The sequence below is a fragment of the Acinonyx jubatus genome, chromosome A2 (assembly GCF_027475565.1).
Source record: "Acinonyx jubatus isolate Ajub_Pintada_27869175 chromosome A2, VMU_Ajub_asm_v1.0, whole genome shotgun sequence".
Lineage (NCBI taxonomy): Eukaryota > Metazoa > Chordata > Mammalia > Carnivora > Felidae > Acinonyx > Acinonyx jubatus.
Window position 1 is genome coordinate 43,686,181 of NC_069383.1, and position 24,112 is coordinate 43,710,292.

Genomic DNA, 24,112 nt, shown 5'->3' on the forward strand with positions numbered 1-24,112 from the left:
CAGTAACTTAGGTCTTCTCTTTCCCCAGTATGACCCACAGAGCCCAACCCACCTCCTTGCCTCTCCCATCCCAAGGCTGCCAAAGTTTTTCTTCAGTGTGGCCCAAGGCAGCAGTGGGGAGCAGATTTGATATTGGCTGCTGAGGGTCTCCAGGGAGCTTTTGAGGTGGGGGGTGGGGGGGAGGCGTCTGCCTATTCCTCCTGGATGTCTCGGCTGGCATCCGGGACACGAATAGACAAGGCAACATGAGGCCGGGAAAGTAAGGTGAACATGAGAAACGAGAAGAGAGGCGTGAAAATACTAGACATTTTCCCCTCGGGGAAGTCTCTGTGTGAATCCAAATAGAATTCAAATGACTTTGCATCAATTTTTCCACAGTACACTATCTCCCTAGCTTCTAGGAATTTCTCCATAACACACCAGTGAAGGAGAATGCAAAACATTATTAAAGGGAATTATCTAATTTAAGGACAAGTCAATTAGCAACTCTAGGACTTAAGACACATTAACAATGCAGCCAGCTAAAAATTTTATGTGATTCATAATTAAACTACCTTGCACCTAAACATATTTGATTAATGAATTAAACCAAATTATGCTGATCACAACGATTAAATTAATATTTAATTAAATATCACATTTTTATGCCAAATCAGCTCACGAGGGGTAGAATTGATTTGTGAATAAAAATTAGCAAAACCTAAAAAGTTTCCCAAAAGAGAAAAAAAATTTTTTTGGCTGATTTCTTACTCACAAAGTTTTTCAATTTTTTAGATGATAGTTTACTATTTAAAATGTTGAATTGGATAAAAGACCAAAATAAAAGACCATGTCTAAAATCCTGGACATCTCAAAAGTAAATTCTAATTCAGAAAAATTATAATTATTATTTTCACTTTATAAGAATATTTCTCATACTTATAATAGAATTTGCCCTGTGGAATTTATCATATAATTAAGAAAACCCCAAAAAGGTACCAGTTCCTCAGAGAAATGTCTTTTTTGTTCCCTTTCTTCTCCATTGTCACAAACACAGTGGTGCTTGGAAGGCTGCCTTTGTATGCTATGTGACCTTATTCTTTGTCCTTGAGGGAAATACTCATATTTCTTTGGAGGGTCAGGGGGAAATACAAGGAGTCAAATTTATATACAATTTATGTATATGACTTCATGATATCAAGGCAAATCTCTTTAGTCCTGTAATGATTCAAAACTAAGGTCACAACCACAGTCATGACTGTGTTTTCAGGTTCATTTTAGAAATTCCACCAATGACATAAAATATATAAGCAAAAATTTACATGGGTGAGATATATATGATTGCCATTTTCTTCTTTATTCATTTTAATATTATTTAAATGTCATACAATGAACATATATTACTCTTAAAAGACAAAAATGCATTTTTATTTAAATTTATTTTTAATGTTTATTTATTTTTGAGAGAGAGAGCGAGAGAGAGAGAGAGAGAGAGAGAGATTGTGAGCCAGGGTGGAACAGAGAGAGAGGGAGACACAGAATCCGAAGCAGGCTGCAGGCTCTGAGCTGTCAGCACAGGCCTGATGTGGGGCTTGAAACTGCGAGCAGCGAGATTATGACCTGAGCTAAAGTGGGATGCTTAACTGACTGAGCCCCCCCAGACTCCCCCAAAAACACGTTTATAAAAAGGATTGCAGGGGCACCTGGGTGGCTCAGTCTGTTAAGCGTCCAGCTCTTGGTTTCAGCACAGGTCATGATCTCATGGTTTCATGAGTTCGAGGCCCATGTCCGGCTCCGTGCTGACAGCATGAGCCTGCTTGGCTGTCTCCCTCTCTCTCTCTGCCTCTCCCCCACTTTTGCTGTCTCTGTCTCTCTCAAAATAAATAAATTAAACTTAAATTTTTTTAAAAAAAGATTCCAATGGAGTTTTCTCTTATACTATCTCATTTAGTGTTACCAATAAGAAAGAGTTGACTTTTAATTGTTCCAGGGATTTATCAGTGAGAATCCATCCAATTAGTTCTCCATGATGTAAGCGGGAGAAGATATCAGCTACCAGAGAGATAAGTAGCTAAACTGAGCACAAGATTCTCTAGGGAAAGAAAGGGACACAGGACAACAACACACGGTGCCAGTACTGGCTGTCTACCATGTACAACATGGCACTGTCCATTGACCTTGGTCCTTGGAGGAGAAGCCCCACCAGGCCATTACTGTCCTACCTATTCTATAGGTAAAGAATCTGAAACTCAGCTAGCCACCAGGGTCACACAGCTAGAACACCGCAGAGTTGAGATTAGGTCCAACTCGGCATCACTCAACACATTCTCTGTCCATTGCTTCCTAAAACCTCTCTGAGGTTCGGTCCTCATCGGAGATCCCGTGGAACACAATTACCTTTCTATGTTGACCTTGTTTATCTTCTTTTTCCTGTCACATGTATCCTTGAAAGAAAGGAAGAAACCCGAAATCTATCCAACATCGGCCACCCTCACCCTCATTTGAAAATGCATGAAGGCGCACCTCGTGGTTGGGGCACGAGATCATCAGCAGGATGTGTGACAGGCAGGTTGTCCAGCTCCACTCTACTGAGTTCCGCTGCCTCTTCCAGGAAAGAGTGGCTGGCCGCAGAAGGGTGCCCTGCCACTACACCATGCATGGCAGAACGTGAGCTCATCTCCCATCACATCTGGTGCTCCAAACCTCAGTACACAAAGATCCCGGGAGCATTCTCATAAACTCCCCAACTCTGCACATCAAGCCCCTTCCACAAATAAGCAACCCCCACTATAGTGCTGTGGTGGCTGCAGCAACTTCCAAGGGCAGAAGGCAAACATTTGCCTGGCCACCTAACAATTCTGGTTTTCTCCGTTCATGACTATGCCATTTCTCATGACTTCTGCCAAGGTGTTCATCGTATTTCTGTTTGCAGTCCAGGGATCATAATATGAAATAAATCACCAAAGGGAAAAGAAATAGAAATTTGCAAAAAGGGACTAATCTCTGCAGCCCTGCTCTTCAATTTTTGTTTTCAACACACTCCTTTGAAATGGGATAAAAATCAAAGGTGTAGACTATTGGGGCCCTGGGAGAAGTACAGCCTTTCCTTTCTATGTTAGACAGAGAAGGGTCTAATCAAAATCTGCAACTGAGGCAGGGGAGCTTCCCAAAGAGTCATTATGGTTGCTCATCATTTAATTTAATTAATTGAAGAAATTACAGGATCCATCAATTACATAGCATTTGGGCACATGCATTTACGTTCATAAACGCATTAAATCTGAATTACAACTCTTTCAGGTAGGTTCTTTTATTATCCCCACTTCACAGATAAGCAAACTAAGGTTTAGAGAGTTTAAATCATTGCTCAAGGTTGTTAAGCTGGGCTGTATTTTTAGCCCCAGAAGACCACAAAGTTCTTAATTGCTATGCCCTACTGCTTCCCCTCAGACTTTCAAGTGATGAGTATTTAGATTCCAAACAAAGCCTGGTTTCTCTTCCCAGCTCTTCAACTCACTCCGAAGTCTTACATTAAGATTTTTCAATTTAAAAAGTCATGCGGGGGCACCTGAGTGGCTCAGTTGGTTAAGCGTCTGACTCTTGATTTTGGCTCCAGTCATGACAGTTTGTGGGATCAAGCCCTGAGTTGGGAACATCTACTGTCAAGTGAGGAACCCACTTGGGATTCTCTCTGCCCTCCTCTGCTCACACACGTTCTCTCTATCGCTCTCTACTCCCCACCCCAAAATAAATAAATAAACCTTTTTTTTTTTTAATTTTTTTTTTCAACGTTTATTTATTTTTGGGACAGAGAGAGACAGAGCATGAACAGGGGAGGGGCAGAGAGAGAAGGAGACACAGAATCAGAAACAGGCTCCAGGCTCTGAGCCATCAGCCCAGAGCCTGACACGGGGCTCGAACTCACGGACCGCGAGATCATGACCTGGCTGAAGTCGGACGCTTAACCGACTGCGCCACCCAGGCGCCCCTAAACAAATAAACCTTTTTTAAAAAATGATCTTTCAATTTCAATAGACAAGGGTGGGGTCAGTCTAGGGGGTGGTACAAGAAAGAGGAAGAAGGGAACCCAGGGATTCAAATTATAACAGGAAAATGGCTTGAAAGAGCTAAATGTGGGAGTTGGACCCAAATGATTTGGCAGACACAGCCATGTTTAGGGGTGTGTGATGACAGGGACAGTCCTTTTTCCACTCCACTTTGAGCTGTCTTTGTAGAACTTTATCTTTTATGTCCAAAGATCAAATAAAAAAAAGATCACATTTAACGAGAACTAGGGGAAATAAACTGGTGGCAATTAAAGAGTAAAAATAACTTTTCTGTGGCTTCAGACCACAGGAGTTTTCTCATTTTAAGAGGCACAGGCAAATCACTTAAACAAGGCCTTTTGGGCTGTGTCTTCTCATGTTTCCTCCCACACCCATGGTGGTTAAAGTTATAGACAGTCATAGCTCTTGAACCCATGGAATTGTGTAATAAATGGAAGTACAACCAGGCCAGACTCATCAACTCACAAATTCAGCCTCGCAGCATGGAAGAAAAGGTTATAGAATCCATATTCTCAATGAGAGACCTCTCTTCTTCCATCTTCAAGCCTTCTTTCTACTCTCCCCTAAATTTGGTTGTGAAGTCTGATAGTTGGCCAAGATCTAAGGAATCCTCATTTCACTGTCTTGTTTTCCACCTGCAGATGTTTGGGACTAGACCACGAGGCAGACCTGAACTGTTCCTCGGGCCTCAAATGACCAAGCTCACTCAAACACCCAAGTCACCCAGAGTTGTTTGAGATTCCCATCTCTATCCTAAACTACTGTAGTTGAGACAGAATTTGGGAAGCACTCCTCAGTCTTAGAGTCAAGCTAACACTTAGAAAAATCACCAGCCTTCCAGTGAGCCTGCAGACACAAAAACAGAATGATCTACAGGAGACAGCTCTGAAATACTCCCTACAATTTCTTTATTTGGGACACAATGTGGTACTCAAAATAAGATCAGTCTCAACACAAGAAAGAAAAAGTGTTTATCCTGTGACTTGGGGGCCCTTGTTTTGTACGCCGGAAGATTTGATATACTCTGTTTCAAGGTCAGGTCAATCCTTGGTCTGTAACCCAAACCATCCCCCAAAACACTGTACTTACCGGTAGAAAGTGGCATAGTCCACAGTTGAGTGGCAGGTCTGAAACTCCCAGGATTTGAGTTTCTGGCATTCTCGATGAGCTCGGAGCTTTACCTTCACTGTCCCTTGACACAGTTCAGGCACTGGTTTTTTTCGAGGTCTGTTGCAGAACTCATTGGATTCTACCCTCCAGGACTCAGCAAAGTCATCCACATCAAACTTGAAGTTTCCGTCTCCACCAATTAAATCATCACGCTTATGTCCATTGTAGTTGCCACAAAGACCACAGAGTTTGCCCTTGAGATGAGGGGCAGCCATGACTTCGACAAAACTGTCTCCATCCCAGGATATTTCCAAACCTGGAGTAAAAGGAGAGGAAAAGAGGATCAACCACTTCTGAATCCACCAATTATTCCCAAGTGCATATATGTAAGGACACAGTACATATGACTAACCTCTAATAAGGAACACTAAGTGTCTATCCAAATTCCTGTTACTGTTTAATCTCACCACATTAAATGTTGTATGACATTACATGAGTCACTTACTTTTTGGGGTTCAGAAGTTTTAAACCATATAAAGTTTGTCCTAACCTGATACCTATGTACCCTGGCTTGCCTTGCAGAGGACTATTCGTTGACCGTGGTCCTCTAAAGTTTATAGTTTTGCCCTTTCCTATAGTAATTGTGTTGGTCCAACTTGTGCTTTCATTTATCCAATGATAAGTGAAATGTAGAAATGTAAAGATAACAAAGATGATAGTTTTTAACGTAATCTTCTTTTTATCCAAAAATCCTCCATGCAATTATACCAAATGTCAAATGAAAATTTCCAAGTTATTTGTTATAGTGAAAGTATCAAGGTAATAAATATATAGCTTCTGAATAGATCCTATTCAAAGGAGAACACTTATATAAATACAAATGTTTGCCTCCTCTTTGTTTTACAGACATCCCTGAAACAAGGATGGCTGTTTAATCAATGTTTCCTAGGGTTGAGTTGTTGTGGAACCCTTCCAACCTTCATAGCCCCAAGCTGATCATAAACTTCAACATTTGAGAAGGCACTGGAGGCTACCAGGCCATGGGGGAAAGTTTCTCATGTGCTAGATAGAATCAGCAGGACAGTACAATCTTGTTCACCAAGGAAATAATCTTCACTCCGGAAGGTAGAAAATATAGGCTTCTCTTAGTTTGCAGAACTGACCATCTAAAATATTGGAGGCTCTGTCTGTAAATATTCATGTTTTTTCAGATACGCTAGCCCAAGACTTCCAAGATCCATCAGCTGATGAAATGACCCCATTGAATAGAATTTCTATATCACATGTAGGACAGCCAGGTTATGTGGTCACACAGCACAGATCAGTCTGACTAAAAGGTCAAGAAGAAATGTTCTCATGTACCTCCTGATATTGTGTGTGAAGACACTGTGCATTAGATAAAGTTGAGGACTTTTATGAAAAGCCTTTTGAGGTTCATTCCAGTGCAAATGACAAACTCTTCTTTCTGGTCAGAGTTTTTCTTTATGTTTCAGGTGTGCATTGGAAGCTTTTCTTACTCTTTTCCTGATATTACCCTGGCAGTGCCTGAGTTTCCAGCAAATAGACAAAGTAGGTACCAGTTCTGTGACATGAACACCAGGAGAACATCTACAAAAGGCTGATGTTCATTTCTGCCCTAGGACTTCTCCTTATTCACTGTCACTGTCTCCTAAGAGAGAGAATTGTGTAATAATTTCTTTTCCCAAAGAAAAAGTTTTTGTTTGGTTTTTTTTTTTAACAGAAAAAGAGAAAGTCTTCCCCTGTATGTATTTTTAAGTCTTACCCTCTTGGGTTTCTAACAAAATCTAGTCTTTCATTTGGCCTTTTACTGAGCCTCTGGAAAAAGCAACATGACTTTCCTCTTAGAAGACCTTGCAAGACTAGGTTGGTGGACAAATGTCCAACAGATGCTCAGAAGTTGGGGGATAAGGCAGTGATGGGAAAGAGAAGGGCAGGGGAGGAGGGAATGGATCTTGTCTGGATATAAAATTGGCATAAGACAAAATCAGAGTGATGTCAGATTAGTAAGAAATGCCCAGAAGTAAGATTCTAAAGCCAATATTCCCTAAGTCAGAACATGATCCAAGAGGAGAGAAGGCTGGCCAAATAGCATTCCTGTGAGTAGGCCACACAACTGCCACAAGAAAGAGTTACAAATCCACGTTAGGGAGTTATTGACAGAATAAATCTGTGCTGTAAAACTAGGTTTCTCAAGAAATAAACAGGCCCATATGGAAATCACTGTATGGTACATGAAAGGAATGGAAGTGTTCTTAGTACAAGGCAAATGGTAGAGAAGACCTCTTGGTATGGAGAAGAAGTTGGATTCAGAAAATTAAATAGAGTTGGATAAAGAAGCAAGAAAGAAGGTCATAAGAAAGTCTCTCTTAGAGAGAGGCAAACCAAGAAACAGACTCTTAACTATAGAGAACAAACTGATGGTTACCAGAGGGGAGGTGGGTAGTGGGATGGGTTAAATGGGTGATGGGTATTAAGGAGGGCACTTGTTAAGAGCACCAGGTGTTGTATGTAAGTGATGAATCCCTAACTTCTACATATGAAACTAACATTACATTGTATGTTATGTAACTGGAATTTAAATAAAAGCCTGGAAAGAAAAAAAAATCTCTCTTAGGAGTAATTTGATGAAGAGAATAGAGTGATGGGGCAAGATGATCAGAGAAAGGACACACTGTGAGATTATCCACACACTGGACTGCCCTCCTCTGTGGATCTCTGTGACACAATGGTGTCATCTCTGACAACTACAATTCTCCTATAAAGTGATTTATATTTTTTCATACCCCATCATCAAATACATTATCTGGCACCTAGAGTGTACTCACTAAATGAATGAATTACCCTGTAAATTGATACATTTTGAGTTGAATCTGCAAAGCCAGAGAAATTGTGAATTTCATGCTAGTTAAGACACTGAAATAACAATTTTGAAAAAAAGACAAGCAAACTATAATATGATTTGTAATAAACTCTCTAAGGTATAGAAGAAACATGACCTCACAAGCCTGTAGCCAGGCAGCTGCCCAGCAAGAGAAATGAGGGAAGAAAATCAATTCCATACAGCATTCTAACTTTTAGAGCATAATTCCAAAGACTTTCCATGTTGCAAAATTTTCCAAACTGCAAATCTCTTTCCTAGACAGTAGGCAAATACTATTCTTCCAAATGCCACAATGGTTGAGAATTTATATCCAAAGGAGTTCCAACATCATTACTGACAATGATATAACAAATTTGAGAGTTTGGGCAACTGAGTTCATGTGAAATCAACTCACAGTGGACAAGCCAGTCATTATGTTCTTTTCATGCAATGGATTGCCGGTCCGTTGCATGTCTGGGAAGATGCAGACCCACCGTTTTTAGCAAACTCTTCTCAAAACTTGACCTCTCAGTCATAAAACACGGTCCCAAAAGTAAGAGAATAATTTGTAATTCACTCTCTCTTCCTCCTCTTTCCTTTGTTATTATTATATTAAGAGGATTTTCATGGACCAGTGCTAAGGGACGACTTACCCAACTACAGATGGCTTTGTCTATTGCTGTATCATATACATATGTGTTTGCATGATTATTATTACCCTCTACATGAGTAAAATCCATGCAAAGTAAATTACAATAGTGACAGGCAAAAAAATGAATAAGTTATAAATGAAGAAATTGCTCTTTCAAAAGACATTTTAAATAGGCATCTTACGAGATGAAAACATTGTGGAAGTGTTTGAGAGGCTGGGGTTAGTTCTTTCTACAGCTGGGATGAGTTTCCCAATTCCTCTGCACGGGAAACTGAGTAGAAATAACTGGCAGAGTCAGAAGGCCAAAGCCAAAGCACATGTCCCATCTGGAGGTGTAAGCAGCAGCCACATTCCTTCCACTGCATAAAGCGCCTTCCAATTATCCCTTCTCACCAGTGAATGTTTTACCAACTTGTTTTTCACCCTTCAAATGTATGACCAGGCTCCACACCACTGGTTTTGGGGTTGTGTTTTTTTGTTTTGTTTTGTTATGTTTTGTTTTTTGAGGGGGAGAAGTCATTGTTCTTTTATTTTCTTGCTGTTTTTGCTTTGCTTTGTTGTTGTTTTGTTTTTTTGGGGGGGTTTTTTTGGTTCTTTTTTTTTTTTTTTGGTCATTATTGCTTTTGCTGTTGCCCAACTTAAAGACAGAGGAGGTACAAAATCTATAGACATACCATAGTAATGCTTAAACATTGATGGTTTTTCTGTTCAGATTTTATACCAAAGGAAAAAAAAAGAAAAAATATATATATATGTATATATATATATATATATATATATATACATATGTATATATGTATGTATATATATATATATATATATATATACATATGTATATATGTATATATATATATATATATATATATATATATATATATATATAGAGTCTCCAGGTTCATAAAGTGTAGAACTCTACCAAAAATAAAATAAAAAACCACACTCCCACGTGTTAATGCCTTCGGGTGGAGCTGACGTAACTCTCTCAGGTAGAGTTGATGAAGTGAACAGATGGCAGAAAGGAAATATTTTTAAATTATTCACTAAGTGCCAAGAGTTGGGGTAGGAGTGTGATGGGGGTGGGCAGTGCTTTCTCAAGCTACTAAACCAGCCCCGTGCCCTCTGTACCACCCCGGTTGTTATTAGGTAAGGCAGCTACAGCCTAATCCCACCAAGCCACACGGCCACCTGTGCTCCTCTGCCAAATGATTCCGTCATGAAGTGCTGAGTTCATAAAACACAGGGGCCAAGAGTCACTTCTCCCCCACTTACCAGCCTCCGAGCTGTAGGCTTGATATAAACTGTTATTTTGAAAAAAGTTCCCTTCGATCATATGAGGCTTACAAAATTACAAAAATAATCTATGGGAGAAGAACACTCCAAGGATATACTGTGATATTTTAAGTAGACAATCAATAGGTGATAAAAAAAAATATATATATATATATCCCTAAGGCGTAGTACAGACTGAGATTGGTCTTGCGAGAAGACTAGTATCTGGAAATGGAAGTGTTCCATTCATAGGATAATCTCAAAGCATGGTTAGTGCCCAGAGGAATACAGTTCTTCCCTAGGAAGCAGAAAGTTTATGCTACGGGTAATTGTTCAGCTGGGTATTAAGGGCATCACATGACTTACTTGCATCATGGTAACAGAGATGGAAAGAAGAAAGGAAATTGTAAAACTGAGTTCAAGGCCAAGAAGAGTTAAATTCACTAATCTAATTATGGTGTTTATGATCTATTATTATTTTCCTAGCAGCCTCATCCTTTCACTAATTTTTACAATGTGGAATCCTTACAAGAGTACACTTATTCCGTACGGTATTGCCAGCTATGAGGGGAACAGTATCAAACCTCCTAGACTGTTAGCAATCTTCCAGTATCCAGGATCCCTTTGAAAATTGGGCTGTGGTTGACCAATAATGTCCATATCAGTAGAATCCATTGTGTTCAGCTGGCATGCAAACAGATAAGCAAGGTGCTTCTAATTAGTGCTGTATAATAATGAGCTATCTTGTGCACAATTTACAGGGAGCCACAAACTGTAGCCTTCGTTAAAGGAATGAGCTGAGGCCTATGTCTACAGAGTGACATGGCATTTGAATAAAACAACAGGTGTCTGAATTTTCTGAGGAGGACTAAGCCCTCTAAAATTGAATAAATAGATCTCTTGACACCTGCTACATTCAAAGTGAAGTTGGGAATCCTCCCTTTATAGAATGTTCCAATACATTAATATTTAAATTTTTCTCACTGCAACCATGTTATGCTCCCTAAATAAAAGCTCCCTAAGCTTCTCCTTGGCTCCTTGCCTTTGTTTAGCTAAGCTGGCATTCCATAAACTCAGATCAATTTGTCAAATGTATTTTGGCTTGAAGTGAAACAATTAACAAGGTTCTGAAGGACAGCAGAGAACAGACTCTGTAGTGCTTTAGAAGTGCCTGCTCTATCAAATATTTCCCTTTTGGATCCATATTATCTAAAGGAACTGGAACATAATTGATGCTTTGACACTGTTAAATTCTCACAAACACAAAAAGCAAGAAACATACTGATTTCCTCAAGTATCCTGCTGACCGAAAGAGCATACACCAGGAGAACATGAAGTTCAATATCCAAAAATATGCATCAGCCAAAGGTAGCATGGAAGGAACCATGACATAATTGAATGTGTAAATGAACTGAATTCACTTTTGGGGGCCGCTATTGAAGGACTGCGTTCCGCTTCTAAGATGCCTCTTTAGCTATGCCATCCCGCAGGCAAGAATTTGAGCCTTCACCGAGCCCCTGGGAGTAACCTGCTAGCAACGATGAACAGTTTGGCCTTGGGGGGATGTGTCTAACAGTGGAGTGGAATAGAGGGCCCAGTGGGTCTCAGGTAACATGGGATGCTGAGAAAGAGTAGTGGCAGCACCTCCATGTACCCAAGCCTGGGGGACAGTGCTTTCAGAGCAACCTAAGCATCTTCCAGTGGAGCTCATGGTTCTAGACATCAACCCAGCAAGTACCTTCCCCACGGTCCAGAATGGACAGCACTGCTGGTCACACAGCCACACACACTCCCATCTGCACACACACACATTTGTGGTTTCCTTTTGAGGATCCCCCCCCCCCCCCCTTGGACAGATGCTAACAAGAAAACTCTTCCTCACAGATGTGAAACTGCACATTATCGGCTGAGCTGGGAGAAACACTGACAATTCCAAGCTGGACATCAATGTCCTAAAACTGCAACAAAACATGAGAAAGAAGTTATTTGGGCGCACAAGTGCTGTTTTCGGAACGAGGATGTCAGCAGATTACAAGGGTGGTGTGACTGGTGCCGGACGGCAGGGCTCCGCGGTTTGCAGATTTCTCCAGCTATTTTGTGGTATCTTCCAGGTCTCAGGCGGAAGCCCTGGTGAGCAGGGATGAGGCAACGCCTGCTGCAGAAACACTGAGGCGGCGTTGCTGTGCGGGTTCGTGAGGCAGAGGCGAGAGCCAGAGAGACACAGAAGCCCACCTGCTTTGGTCGTCACTTTCAAGAGGTAGCCATCCAGGTCGATGTGGAACTGCGGCGCCTGGCAGGGCAGCGCGATGCGCGAGCCGTTCCAGCGCACGGTCAAGTGCTGCTGGAGGCTGACGGTGCTGGAGCCCAGCACCAGGTCCACAGACTTGGTCCAGGAGAAGGAGCGGGTCCTGCGCGCGTCGTTCTTCACCAGCACCTGAAAGGGCGAGGCAGGGGAGGAGCAGTCTTTTGTCAAAACGTACTGACACGTCCCCTGAAAGTTAAATGTCCGTCCGTCAAAAGTGTTGTAGTGGGGATCTCCGAATACCGTGCAAACGCCAGGCTCTGCGGATGAGTGAGAGACAAAAGCAGGTCATAAAGGATTCAAAGGATTCAAAGAGAAATCAGGGGTCCCTGCAATAAACCTGGAGGGAGCACCTGCCAGGCAAGGGAGGGTCTTAGTAGAGATGCACTAGTGGAAATCAACTTAAAAAAAAAAGAACTGGTTGTTTTCAAAGTCTGTGCCAAACCTCACGGGGCATGCAATATTTCAGGTACTTTTATACGTGAAAGTTATTTATAACACTTCCAAGTTTTTAAACCATCTCTGTTTTGGAGCCTTGATATACTTCTATGGTCTTAACATAAGCTATGGAGAAATAAAACTAAGATAATTTTGTGCACAGAACTGGCCTCACTGCATAACACATATAAACAAAACCTAAATAAATAAATAATAAATAAATAAATAAATAAATAAATAAATGGCAGCAACATAAATGACAATACAGCAAAGTAATAGTATTATTTCCATTTAACTGATTCAAAAACATGTGGAAACATCGTATTCTAAATGTTACTCATGGGTCTTCATTCCTTAGAAGTATTGTATTTCATTTTTTAGAGGTATTATATTCAACACCCATGTATTTACTAAGGACAAATAAATAGAGTTGCCAAATAGATACATGTTTAAATACCACTAGGAAACAAAGTACTAATAAAATTAATAGTCCCTGTGTTTTTTACAAATATAAGGTTTGATATTTTTATCTGTGTATCAAAATCTAAAATTGGGGAAAAATAAATTGTAAACCCATCATTTAGTAGATTTAGGAAATTCCAGTGCATTCATCACTTCAAAATACCATTCATTCAAATATTTGTGAAACCCAGGTAAAGTTTTACACTTGGAGCATCTCAAAAAGTTTTAGAGAAAATTAAACATCGTTTCTTTTTCTTAAACAATATTTGGCATTGATTTGTTCTCCAGTAAAGATTTTTTTATCTGTTTTCAGGGAGGCATGAACAACCAGGAAATGAGGAATTCATTTAGGTAAAGCAGCCCACATGATGAAAGAACTATAATCAAAAGATCAATTTCCATTTAACACCAGCATAGGTCAAGAATATGAAACTATCCTATAAGCAATTGCTCTGAATATGTAAGAGAATAATTAAAAGTCAATACAGAGGGAGGATGTGCCAACTGATCTGATAGGACCAATGGGATCCAAGGCAACCATGTGCTTTTAATTTCTAAAGTGTTTGGAGAGTAATGTTGTTTTGTATTATGATACATTATGTCATTACATATGTCAATTACATTGGACTCCATATAAATCACATGTATTTGCAATTTGGTAAATTAACTGCCTGTTCTAAGCTTTCCTTGTCAATAACTCATAGAGACTCAAAAAGATACAGATTTTTGTGTGTAGGATAGTTCCAATGAACAAATACTTCAAGGAATATATAAAAGGCACTACTTGGGGGAAGAGGGTGGAAGACCAGGATGGGGAGAGAAGCTTTGAGAGCTCAGCGACAAAATTTTAATTTGCCCTCCATTTCTGTTCCTTTCTTGTCCTTAATCGTTTTTTCCTTGTGACTCCAACTCCACCCCCCACTTTCCTAATCCTATATCCACCCCCAACTAGTGTTCCCACCTATCTAACCAACCCATAATGCATGTTCCAGTCCTCTCTCCACACGACTGCTTTCAAAATTGTCCCATCACACATTTCCCTCACATTCTAACAAATGGAATCTCTCCCTGGCATGAAAATGCTGGTTTTTTTCATTGACGGGGGCAAGGCAGTTCTTGGGACACCTTGCCACCAAGTGGCATCAGGAAAATTATAGTTCTGGGTTAATACTATCGTGTGCCACAAAAAGACTGGTCACATGACCACCAGATGCACCAAATTCAAGAGAAGGGCTTTTTCAGAATTTTTAACACACCCAAGAAATTACCCAGAACCAAGCAAGGCTTTTGAGCTTTCGAGCTTGAAACAGATGGATCTCAGCCTGGAGACGCCAAGGCACTAATGGAGGAGCTGAAATACTCCAGAAGAAATCCTCTCTCAGCTGGGAGCAGGAAGAGGAAATGCCTACACCACCTGCCCAGAGTCTGCAATTAGCAATCCTCTCCTTGCACCATGGACAATCCAGGGCTTCTGCTGGTTTTCTGACAACTGCAACCAAATTATTATTAATAAAACCAGTAAGAGCTAGCATTAACCGAGGAATCACTACCTCCCCTAGTGCTGTTCTACATGCCTATTGATCCCAGATACATTGTAAGAAAATGGATATTTAGATTGTCTCCTAACATTAAACAAACAGCTAAGCCCTTGGTAGTAAATCCATAACATGAACTATTATCTAGTCATTGAAAAAGTTTATGAATCATGTTCACGATTAAGGAAATACTTATGACATGTTAAGTGAAAAATAGGAAACAAATTTCTGTCTACAGGATCATCTTAACTGTGTTAAAATAAATACACACACACACACACAGACTGTAAACTGTGGTTATTTCTGGGTGGCAGAACCATGAGTGATGCTTTTCCTTCCTTTCTTCCTTTTGCTTTTCTGTTTTTTGTTTTTGTTGTTATAATTTTGTTTTTAAAGTCAAAATGTGAGTGCTTGTACATAAGACCAGTTAAATGACTGAGCAAATCCTCAAAGAAGCAACAGAAAATATATAGCCTATGGTGGCCCCAGGGAAGGCTGAGCTTACTCATAGCTGGGCAGAAAGCAATGAGGGACATCCAGGGGGACCAGGCGAGGGAAATCATGTGTGAACAAGGCTGTCAGGAAAGATATTTTTCAAGAGGCCCTAACTTGTGGAAGAGAGGGGTTTGGAGATCAGAATGATTTTTCTGTGTAACGGCGAGATAGAAGAGGCCAACAAAATTTCATGACTAGGAAGATGCTTGAGAATTATGTGTTGCATTTGGGGACATTTGTATCATAAGCTAAAATAATTTTGAAACTTTGGCCCTTTTTCCTGGCACCTCAAGGTCCCCATGCCAGATCCTGCAGGAGCAACGAGCATGTGCACTGGAGGATGGCTTAAAGTGCGAATCTCCAGGGACACACAAGCCACCTAGCTGGAAGGACAAAAGCTAGACAAACATTTAAGGGACACAAATGAACATTGTAAGCTCATACCATTTTTTTTTCCAGCAGACCCAGTGAAATGAGCTGCAGTCCAAAAAGTCCAGATGTCTGGTCACACTATTCTGGAAAGCTTGGAGTGATGGTTAGAGCTAGATAAATGGACCATTCTATAACTAACCTTGTTTGAATGTGTCTAAGTCAGAGGATGGAGAGAAAAATTCCAATTTACAAGTAGTGGTATGTTTTTTTCTAAGTCCTTTAAATAAAATCACCAAATGTCATTTTTGGTTTGGTTTGTTTTCCTCATATGTACACAATGTCTAAGCATAAAAAAACATTAGAAGTATATAAACCCAAATATTAAGAGTGGGTTTTTCTTCTCTTAAGTAATAGAATTATATGTGACATGTATTTTCCTCCTTCTTGTTTATGTGTATTTACATTATTATTTACATTACATTTCATTATTTACAATGACTAGGTATGCTTTTGGAATAAGAATATTTGCCTTACAAAATTAAAAACACTGGATTAAAACACATTGCTTTGATGTTCCATGCTTTAATAAGATTGCAACGAGAATTAAGAGAGTCAGGCTGTTTCTAAAAACATAATTCCAATATTTTTCTCTTAACCTCATCAGGTATAGGTATTTCAGCCACTGATATATTTATTCTAATGAAATGCCTTCCTTCTGAGAGCAGTGATTATTCTCAAAACATCAGTCAAATAAAATTAAGGGAAAATTATACAGAATGTTATAAAGAAACTAAAAGAAATCAAACAGACTCTAAACCTCTCTCCCCAAAACACAACCAAACAAAAACAAAAGAGTAAGGAAGAAAAAAAGTATCATTCATGGTTCTGCGACCAAGAAATAACCACTGTTTACAATTGTGTGTGTGTGTGTGTGTGTGTGCAGTGTGTATGTGTATTTTAACACAGTTAAGATTATCCTGTACATGAAATTTTATTTCCTCGTCACTTACTATGTCGTAAGATTTCCCCAGTCATTAAAATCACTTTGAAAACATAGAAAATGACTCTCATCCTCAGTCCTTTTCTCCTGCAAAGAGGAGGGTTTCCCCTACTCATGGCACCACAGCACCACACAGATCAGCACATTTCCAGAAGTGTCCTAACCACAAGAAAGTCTATCAAATAAAAAACGGCTTTAAACGTTTCTCAACACAAATTGCAGGGAATCAGGCCCTGTGGGACTCTGGGTCCTTGGGTCATGCAGGGAACCCCAGGTGGGTAAGCTTCGTGATGATGTGCCAAATTTGGGTAAAGAACCGGGAAAGGCTGGGATTAGAACCACTGCCCTTAACACAAGCCCCGATGCTGTTGGTCTACACTCCTCCTGAACATGACGTAAGCCTCTGACATAAAAAGGCTGTGAGTGCCCCAGCAGAAACTGAACTTCTGCATGCAGGAGGCTCTGGCCTCACGCACAGGTGTCCCTGACAGCTGTTGCCCTGTGCACTCCAGGGGCCAACAGATGCTCCAACAAGCGGCACCTGGATTCCTAGAAGATTTTGCATCTTTGTCTTCTTAACTAAAAATTTAATCTAACTTTACTGTGCGAATGGGGGCGAGGGTGAGCAGAAAGCCGGTAGTAGGTTTCTTTCTACAAATCTATAATTCACCAGAGAGACTTACAAATCTATATAAGAAAAACTGATTTTCAAAAGTTGAATAGGCACCTGAAACTAATATACATATATATATACACTATATATACATATATATACACTATATATATATACACTATATGTATATATACATATATGTATATACATGTATATATACATACATATACATATATATACATATATATTATATATGTATATATGTATATACATATATATAGTGTATATAGTATATATAGTGTACATATATATAGTATATACTATATATACCTATATATACACTATATATACATATATATATGTGTATATATATGTATATATGTATACATATATAGAGATATATAGTGTATATATATAGGAATATATAGTGTGTGTATATATATATATATATACACACATATATTAAGTTGAGTAGGGATACCGTTAAGAATGTAAAGTTCTTTTCACATATTTTCCATATACTCACCAGTCTCAAACAGAAAATCAAAGAAAGCAGTCCATACCTTCAAGATCTAATCTGAAATACACCTAACCCCAAAGCCATGGCTGACTTTCTAGGGCCTCCCCAACGGAGCCCAGTGCTTCCTCTCACCTTCCCCCCTGCAGTATCCTGTGCCTATCCCACACTTGACAGTTCACAGTACATGGATCCTTCACTTCCTGGTTCAAATGCCAACTCTGCACAGTGCCTTCCCCAATGACGCAGCATCCCTCTAAGTCCCCCAAGCAAAACTGACCAATGGTTCAGGTTATCTGGGACAGCCTTAACTTCAAATGCTCCATCCTATAGATGCATTATGTTTTTCAGTTTGAGGGTTAAAAATGTCACCACCAAATCCACTGCAGGCTTATGATAAATCAATTTCTTCCATAACTTATAGTTAGAATGTACCCTTAATTCCCAAATCAGGTTTTAAACTCCTTATATGTAAGTTCTGTTCTCAGTGCCTGGCACACTTCCTCGTAAGTTGGAGGTATATACATACGTATTACATGGATTCATCTTGCATTACTCACAGCAATGCCTGCTATAATACAAGTTAGCTATCCATATATATTTGTTGAATGAATGGGTTAATTAATTAAAGAATACATGTTAGCAGAAAAAGCTAAACTGCCCACATTGAACTTACTAAAATAGATGGGTAATGACTAACATACAGCAGGTTATCAACAGGATTTTCCTTAACCAGTTAACTAATTGGATCATTCATTAATGCTCTCAAAAAAAAGGAATTAAGGCTGCAGATGAAATTAAGGCTGTTAATCAGCTGACCTTGAGATGGAGAGATTATCCTGGATAATCCAGGCAGGATGAACATTATCACAAGCATCCTCAGAAGTGAAAGACAAAGGCAAAAAAATGAGCGTCACAGTGACATAGCACAAGGTGGACTCAGCTTGCCATCGCTGGTTTTGAAGACAGAATAGGGTCTCAAGCCAAAAAGGTGTTAAAAGCCTCTAGGTGTTAAAAAAAGATGAAAACAAACAAACAGGTTCTCCACCAGAGCTTCCAGAAGAAACACAGCCCTGCTATACCTTGATTCTGCCCATTCAGAACCACTTCAGATTCTGATCTTCAGAACAATATGTGTTGTCTCAAGCCACAAAGTCTGTGGTAATTTGTATAGCAGCAATAGGAGACTAATACATTTAGTGATAGCTGAGGTGAGTAGTCTAAAGTGACTAGTTTATGCCAGGAACCATGCCAGACGCTTTCCACATTTTGGCTATCCCCTTTAATCCTCACTACTTCTCTGCACGCTGTATATTATTACCCTAATTTCTTAGCAATGCGTTCAAAGACATTGCCATGTTGCCCGTGGTCACTCGGCCAAAAGCAGTAAAGACAGAGTCCAACCCAGCTCTGCAGCTCTGAGGCCAGTGCCTTCCTCATCACCACTTGATGCCTCCACTTATACCCTGTACACAGCATCCTGCTCAGTTGTTGTTAACTAGCTGGGATCACAAAGCTCTTTGGGGATCTGAAGAAATGTGTGAGACATTCTTCCTCCCAAATGCACAGAAACGTATCCACTCAAACGTAGAGGTTCATGGACTCTCTGTCCCAAGACTGATCAAGGAATCCATCACCTTTAGCTTAAGAACACTATCTAGAAGTTAATTATAAATGATATTATATGGTTCTCTGATATGTTTATATTTCATCTCCCCAACTACATTACACATTCCTAAACTCAGGGTCTGTACCAGCTTTTTATCCATTTCCTCCAGAGGGCCTTCCAGAATACTGGAAACTCACCAAACTTGTTAGAGAAGATTCAGTTTTATCTCTCTTGCCATCCAAGCTCTGACCTTAATATGTCTGCTGTCTATAAACTAGAAATTATTATTTATCACTTGAGGGCTGTGCACCTGAGCTGAAAGAGGTGGGCTTCAATCTGTAAGTTAATCTCACTTTAGAGCTTTGCAAACATGAAATATGTTGCATTGAAGACAGTCCTGGGTTTGCATCCTAGTCTTGCCACTTAAACACTACAAAATCACGCACAGACTACCTAGTATCACCTCAAGTTTGTTCACCTATAACGTGGTCCTAAAAACAATTACCTTGCAGGTTGGTTATAAAGATAAAGACAGTATTGGAAAAGTGCTGAGAATGTAATAGATGCTCAGAGAGTAGTTACTATTAGTTTTATTATTATAAATAGTATGCAAATCCAGCAAGTCGATATCCACTGCTGGTGAAAATAGGGCTGGATAAGACTGCAGCAAACATGTAAAACATAGACTTGTTGAAAAGGCAACGTGAGTTGAGTCCATCTATAAAAGACATATAAAGTGTAGATCTGGGGCTACAACAGAGTACGCCTTCTAGGCCAAAAGAAGAAGGTTAATCAAGTCACGGGGCAGCTTGCAGAAGAAGAGCAGGACACCGATCTGACCAGAGTGGGGAGTTACTTCGGGAGATGTGAGACACCCAAAACGTCTAAATAAATTGGCCTGAGATTTATTGCCAGCATGAAAAGTTTAAATGTATTCCAAAGAACCAACATTCCTTAATGTGTTCCCTATGAAACATCAATCCTGCCTGTGACTCTGCCAAAATAAGTAGAAATAAAAAAAAAAAAATCTCGGCAGCTCAAATTAGTTCAGGAGGTACTCCATAGTCTATCACCCTCCTGAAAGTTTACCCTGCACATTGGCATATAAAGGACCCTGCCAATTCCGCAGCAAAGAGACATATTTAAGTTTACTTGACCCAGCATTTTCCTCATGTATTTAATCACAGAAGTTTGTTTTGAAATATTATTCATTACTCTTCCTCGGCACTAGTGTTTTATAAAACAAACTTTGGGAAACTGCGAGAGACAGTGAAGGAAGCCGGAGTTCTTGTGAAGGCCAGGGCCCTACAGAAAGGGCTGAAGGAGAAAAGACAGAGGTTAGTTGCAGTCAATAGGTGAAAGCTCTGGCCGCTATGGAAATGGGAAGGGAATTATTTATTAGAAAAACAACACAAAGAGACAATCAAGAAGATTTGATGACTTATTAGCAACGTGGGGGACAAAGGCCAAAACGATGAGAAATAACATTAAGGTCCCAAATCTGTGCAGCTGGGTTAATGGGGGTGCCAGAATTCAGTCAACAAATAGGGGTTGGAATCAGCCGTTCATTTCTCCATCCAACTCCCAACCAACACAATTAAGAGAATCAATGGTAGCAACTGTTAATAAAATTCAAATGCAGTACTTTGGAAGAATGTGGTCTCCAAAAAAATTAGGAGCTGAGATCTACCATATTAGCATCTTGTCAGGAAGTCGTATGTGAAGGTCCTCAGAAATCAGAAACCTGAATGAGAGAGCAACTCCAGGAGGGGTGCTGTGGAGGCAGAGCTGTGAGCTCACAGGATGAGAAGGTGAAAAATAAAAGGAGAAGAGATATGTGTTCTCAGGACAGATGTGGAAAGGCAGAGCAGAGGAGTGGAGCAGGGGCAGAGTGGCTGGGGGCAGAGAGTAGTAAGAAGAGATTGTGATAAGAAGAAAGAATGATAGTACTCATAAATAAAAACTTCACATCAAAGGGAACTACATAGTGCAGCTAGTGAGTCATTTCTCCAAACTCCCAGGGAAGGTTAGAACTCAAGTGTTGTAACCCAAGAGACTGGAGGTTAAGTGACCTAATAAATGTAGATACGTTTTTAAAAGGTGAGCAAATACAAGTGCTTTCAAACAGAAGCCGCTAGTCATGCAGAGAGAAAAGAAATTGGCAAACTTCATGTATGTTTGGAGGCAAACCTCTAAACGAATAAAAATGTAGTCAACAGGGAACATAGAATAGTTCTCATAAGTGTTGGCTTTGGAGTCCCATAGAGCAGCGTATCAGCTGCCCTCACCCTATTTATTTTTCGGACTCTTAGATCTCTCATTTGTAAAATGGAGCTTCTACTCCGTGGATCATTGTGAGGATCAGAGGACAGGATACACAGAGAATGTTCATCACAACACAGACTGACACAGACTTACACCCAATAAATCTTTACTGGCAATAGGACCAATTTTAGTGGCAAGAGATGTAGCAGTTTTTGTTGTTCTTGTTTTGCTTTTAGTAGACGTGACCTCCAGAGAGGAATAAATCTGCCTCGGCTTTGCATACAGTAATGCATAATTTATTATACAGTGTTTTCTGTAAAGTGAAATATTCATTTCAGAATCTAGGGTCTATATTGTTTGTTTGGTCACTTCACTGTATTTTAGGTACACCAATGCTAAGGGGGTTTAGTCACCAGTTCTTTCAGTCAAAACTGGGTATATGCATCTTTTTCCAAAATTCAAGATGGCAGCCTTGATTAAATGTACCAGATGTCTAGTAATTAATTTATATATCTTTTTTTGTTCAAAACATATTCTTTCAGGGACACCTGGGTGGCTCAGTAGGTTGAGCGTCTGGCTTCGGCTCAGGTCATGATCTCACGGTTTGTGGGTTCGAGCCCTGTGTCAGGCTCTGTGCTGACAGCTCAGAGCCTGGAGCCTGCTTTGGATTCTGTGTCTCCCTCGCTCTCTGCCCCTCCCCCGCTCACACTCTGTCTCTCTCAAAAATAAACATTAAAAAAAAAAAAGAATATTTTCCTGGTGCACTTGGGTGGCTCAGTAAGTTGAGTGTCCGACTTCTGCTTAGGTCATGATCTCACAGTTCATGAGTTCGAGCCCCAGGTTGGGCTCTGTACTGACAAGTCAGAGCCTGGAGCCTGCTTCAGATTCTGTGTCTCCCTCTCTCTCTCTCTGCCCCTCCCTTGCTCATACTCTGTCTCTCTCTCTCAAAAATAAACATTAAAAACATAAAAATAAAGAATATTTTCCTAAGCAAAGACCCAAGGAGGCCATATGTAAGAATGAATATTGGACTAGAAAGTTAACAACAACAACAACAACAACAACAACACAGGTTGTCATTCAGCTCTTCCAGTTAATATTACCAAAGAGCCTCAGTTTCCTCACCTGGAAGGTGAAAAGGTTGACCCCATAATAAAGGTTCATTCATTTATACAATTCTTTGGTGCTGAAATGGTGATGAGTTTGAGTGACAGAGCAACTCTACTCTTCTTTCTTACTCCTGGTGGAAATTCTACACAGTTATTTCAAGTTTAAAACTATAGTATTTTAATACTGTAAGTACGAAAATTTGGAAAGGTCTTATCACTGAAAATACCTCAACCTGAGTTGCCAGATGGGGCGGTGAGGGGTGGGGTGGAATCTGGAAAACTGAGTGGACATGGAAAACCAAGCCAGTATGATTTGGCAGTGGAGTACAGAGAACACCAACTATCACCACTCTGCACCCAAGCAGGCGTGGAGGTGTCACCACGTAGATGAAAGCCTGGGCACCGAAGTGGGCATTTCCTCCAGGGTAGGGTGGAGGGAAATGCTATTAAATTGGAAACTCCTCCTAACATCCTTCTCCAATTTCTAATCCTTAACCTTTATAAAGCCCTCCGGACCTTCTCTTCCTTTCCCAATTGCAACTGGTTGTTAAACTGTATAAAATGACAAATAAGGCAATGGTAGATATTCCAGCCCAAGCCCTGGGGCCAGATTTCACTATAGGAATTCAGGCTCCACACTTACCTTGGGCATACTTCTTAACCACTAAGCCTCAGTTCCTTAGCTTTAAAATGGAGCTGATAACATCACTTGACTATAAAATGGCTGTGAGTATCAAATAAAGAAGATCAAACGAGACAGCCCACGAAAGTGGTTAGACACAGCAGACGCTAAATAAATATTAACTGCTGCTGCTGCTGCTGCTGCTCCTGCGTTTCTTGCCATTATTATTTGATGATGATGATGACTGTTAACTAAACCATCAGAACTTACCAAGTACTTACGCCCTGTATGGACTACAACAGGTGGTAGATAAAAGATGACCCCTGATAACCTCAGGCCCCTCTTTCAGCTTTGCACCAACTCATGGCCAGAAATTGTAAAGTAACGGTATCCCTTACAACAGAACAGCATAAAAAACAGACAACAAACTGGTGTCCTCATGTCCCTTCCAACGCTGCTCCTGCTGGTGTGGGATTTCCTAGCCACCACGTGTGACACAGTTGGGTTTTATTTGCCACCTCTGTCTGCTGGTTGAGCCTCAGGAGTGGCGACAAACCCAACTCCAGATGCTCCGGCAGAAACTTCAGTGGCCACTTAGCTTAACACCTCCTTGGCAGGGTTAAAGTCAACACCCCAAATTCTTATTCTACAAGCATCTTGAGCTCTGGTTTCAATTTTCCTTGCTTTCCTGAGTTAAGGACAGACCCTTGGCGTTAAGGGACCTGGAGTTGCCTACAGTCTCAGGGGCCAGAAACCTTGCTCCAACACAGAATTACTAATTTGCAGAACCTCTGTCAGTGGAGATTTCTCATAAA

At 40.3% G+C, this 24,112-nt stretch overlaps 1 protein-coding gene and 1 long non-coding RNA gene across 5 annotated transcripts in view; both read right to left on the minus strand.

Moving 5' to 3' along the window:
- BMPER (BMP binding endothelial regulator) overlaps nucleotides 1-24,112 on the minus strand; it is a 250,671-nt gene that overhangs the window by 67,805 nt on the left and 158,754 nt on the right. For 3 of the 4 annotated variants that reach the window (XM_053218245.1, XM_015065034.3, XM_027075243.2), the window contains exons 12-13: nucleotides 12,191-12,520; nucleotides 5,136-5,472 (exon numbers count right to left, since the gene is read on the minus strand). In XM_053218245.1, the coding sequence (XP_053074220.1) occupies nucleotides 5,136-5,472; nucleotides 12,191-12,520 (667 nt within the window). The remainder of the gene's footprint in view (nucleotides 1-5,135; nucleotides 5,473-12,190; nucleotides 12,521-24,112) is intronic. The other variant, XM_027075245.2, reaches the window with a different exon arrangement.
- LOC128314750 (uncharacterized) lies at nucleotides 1,448-5,126 on the minus strand. The gene is made up of 2 exons (XR_008296733.1): nucleotides 3,982-5,126; nucleotides 1,448-3,740 (listed from the first exon to the last, which is right to left on the minus strand). It is a non-coding gene; the product is annotated as an uncharacterized LOC128314750 (long non-coding RNA).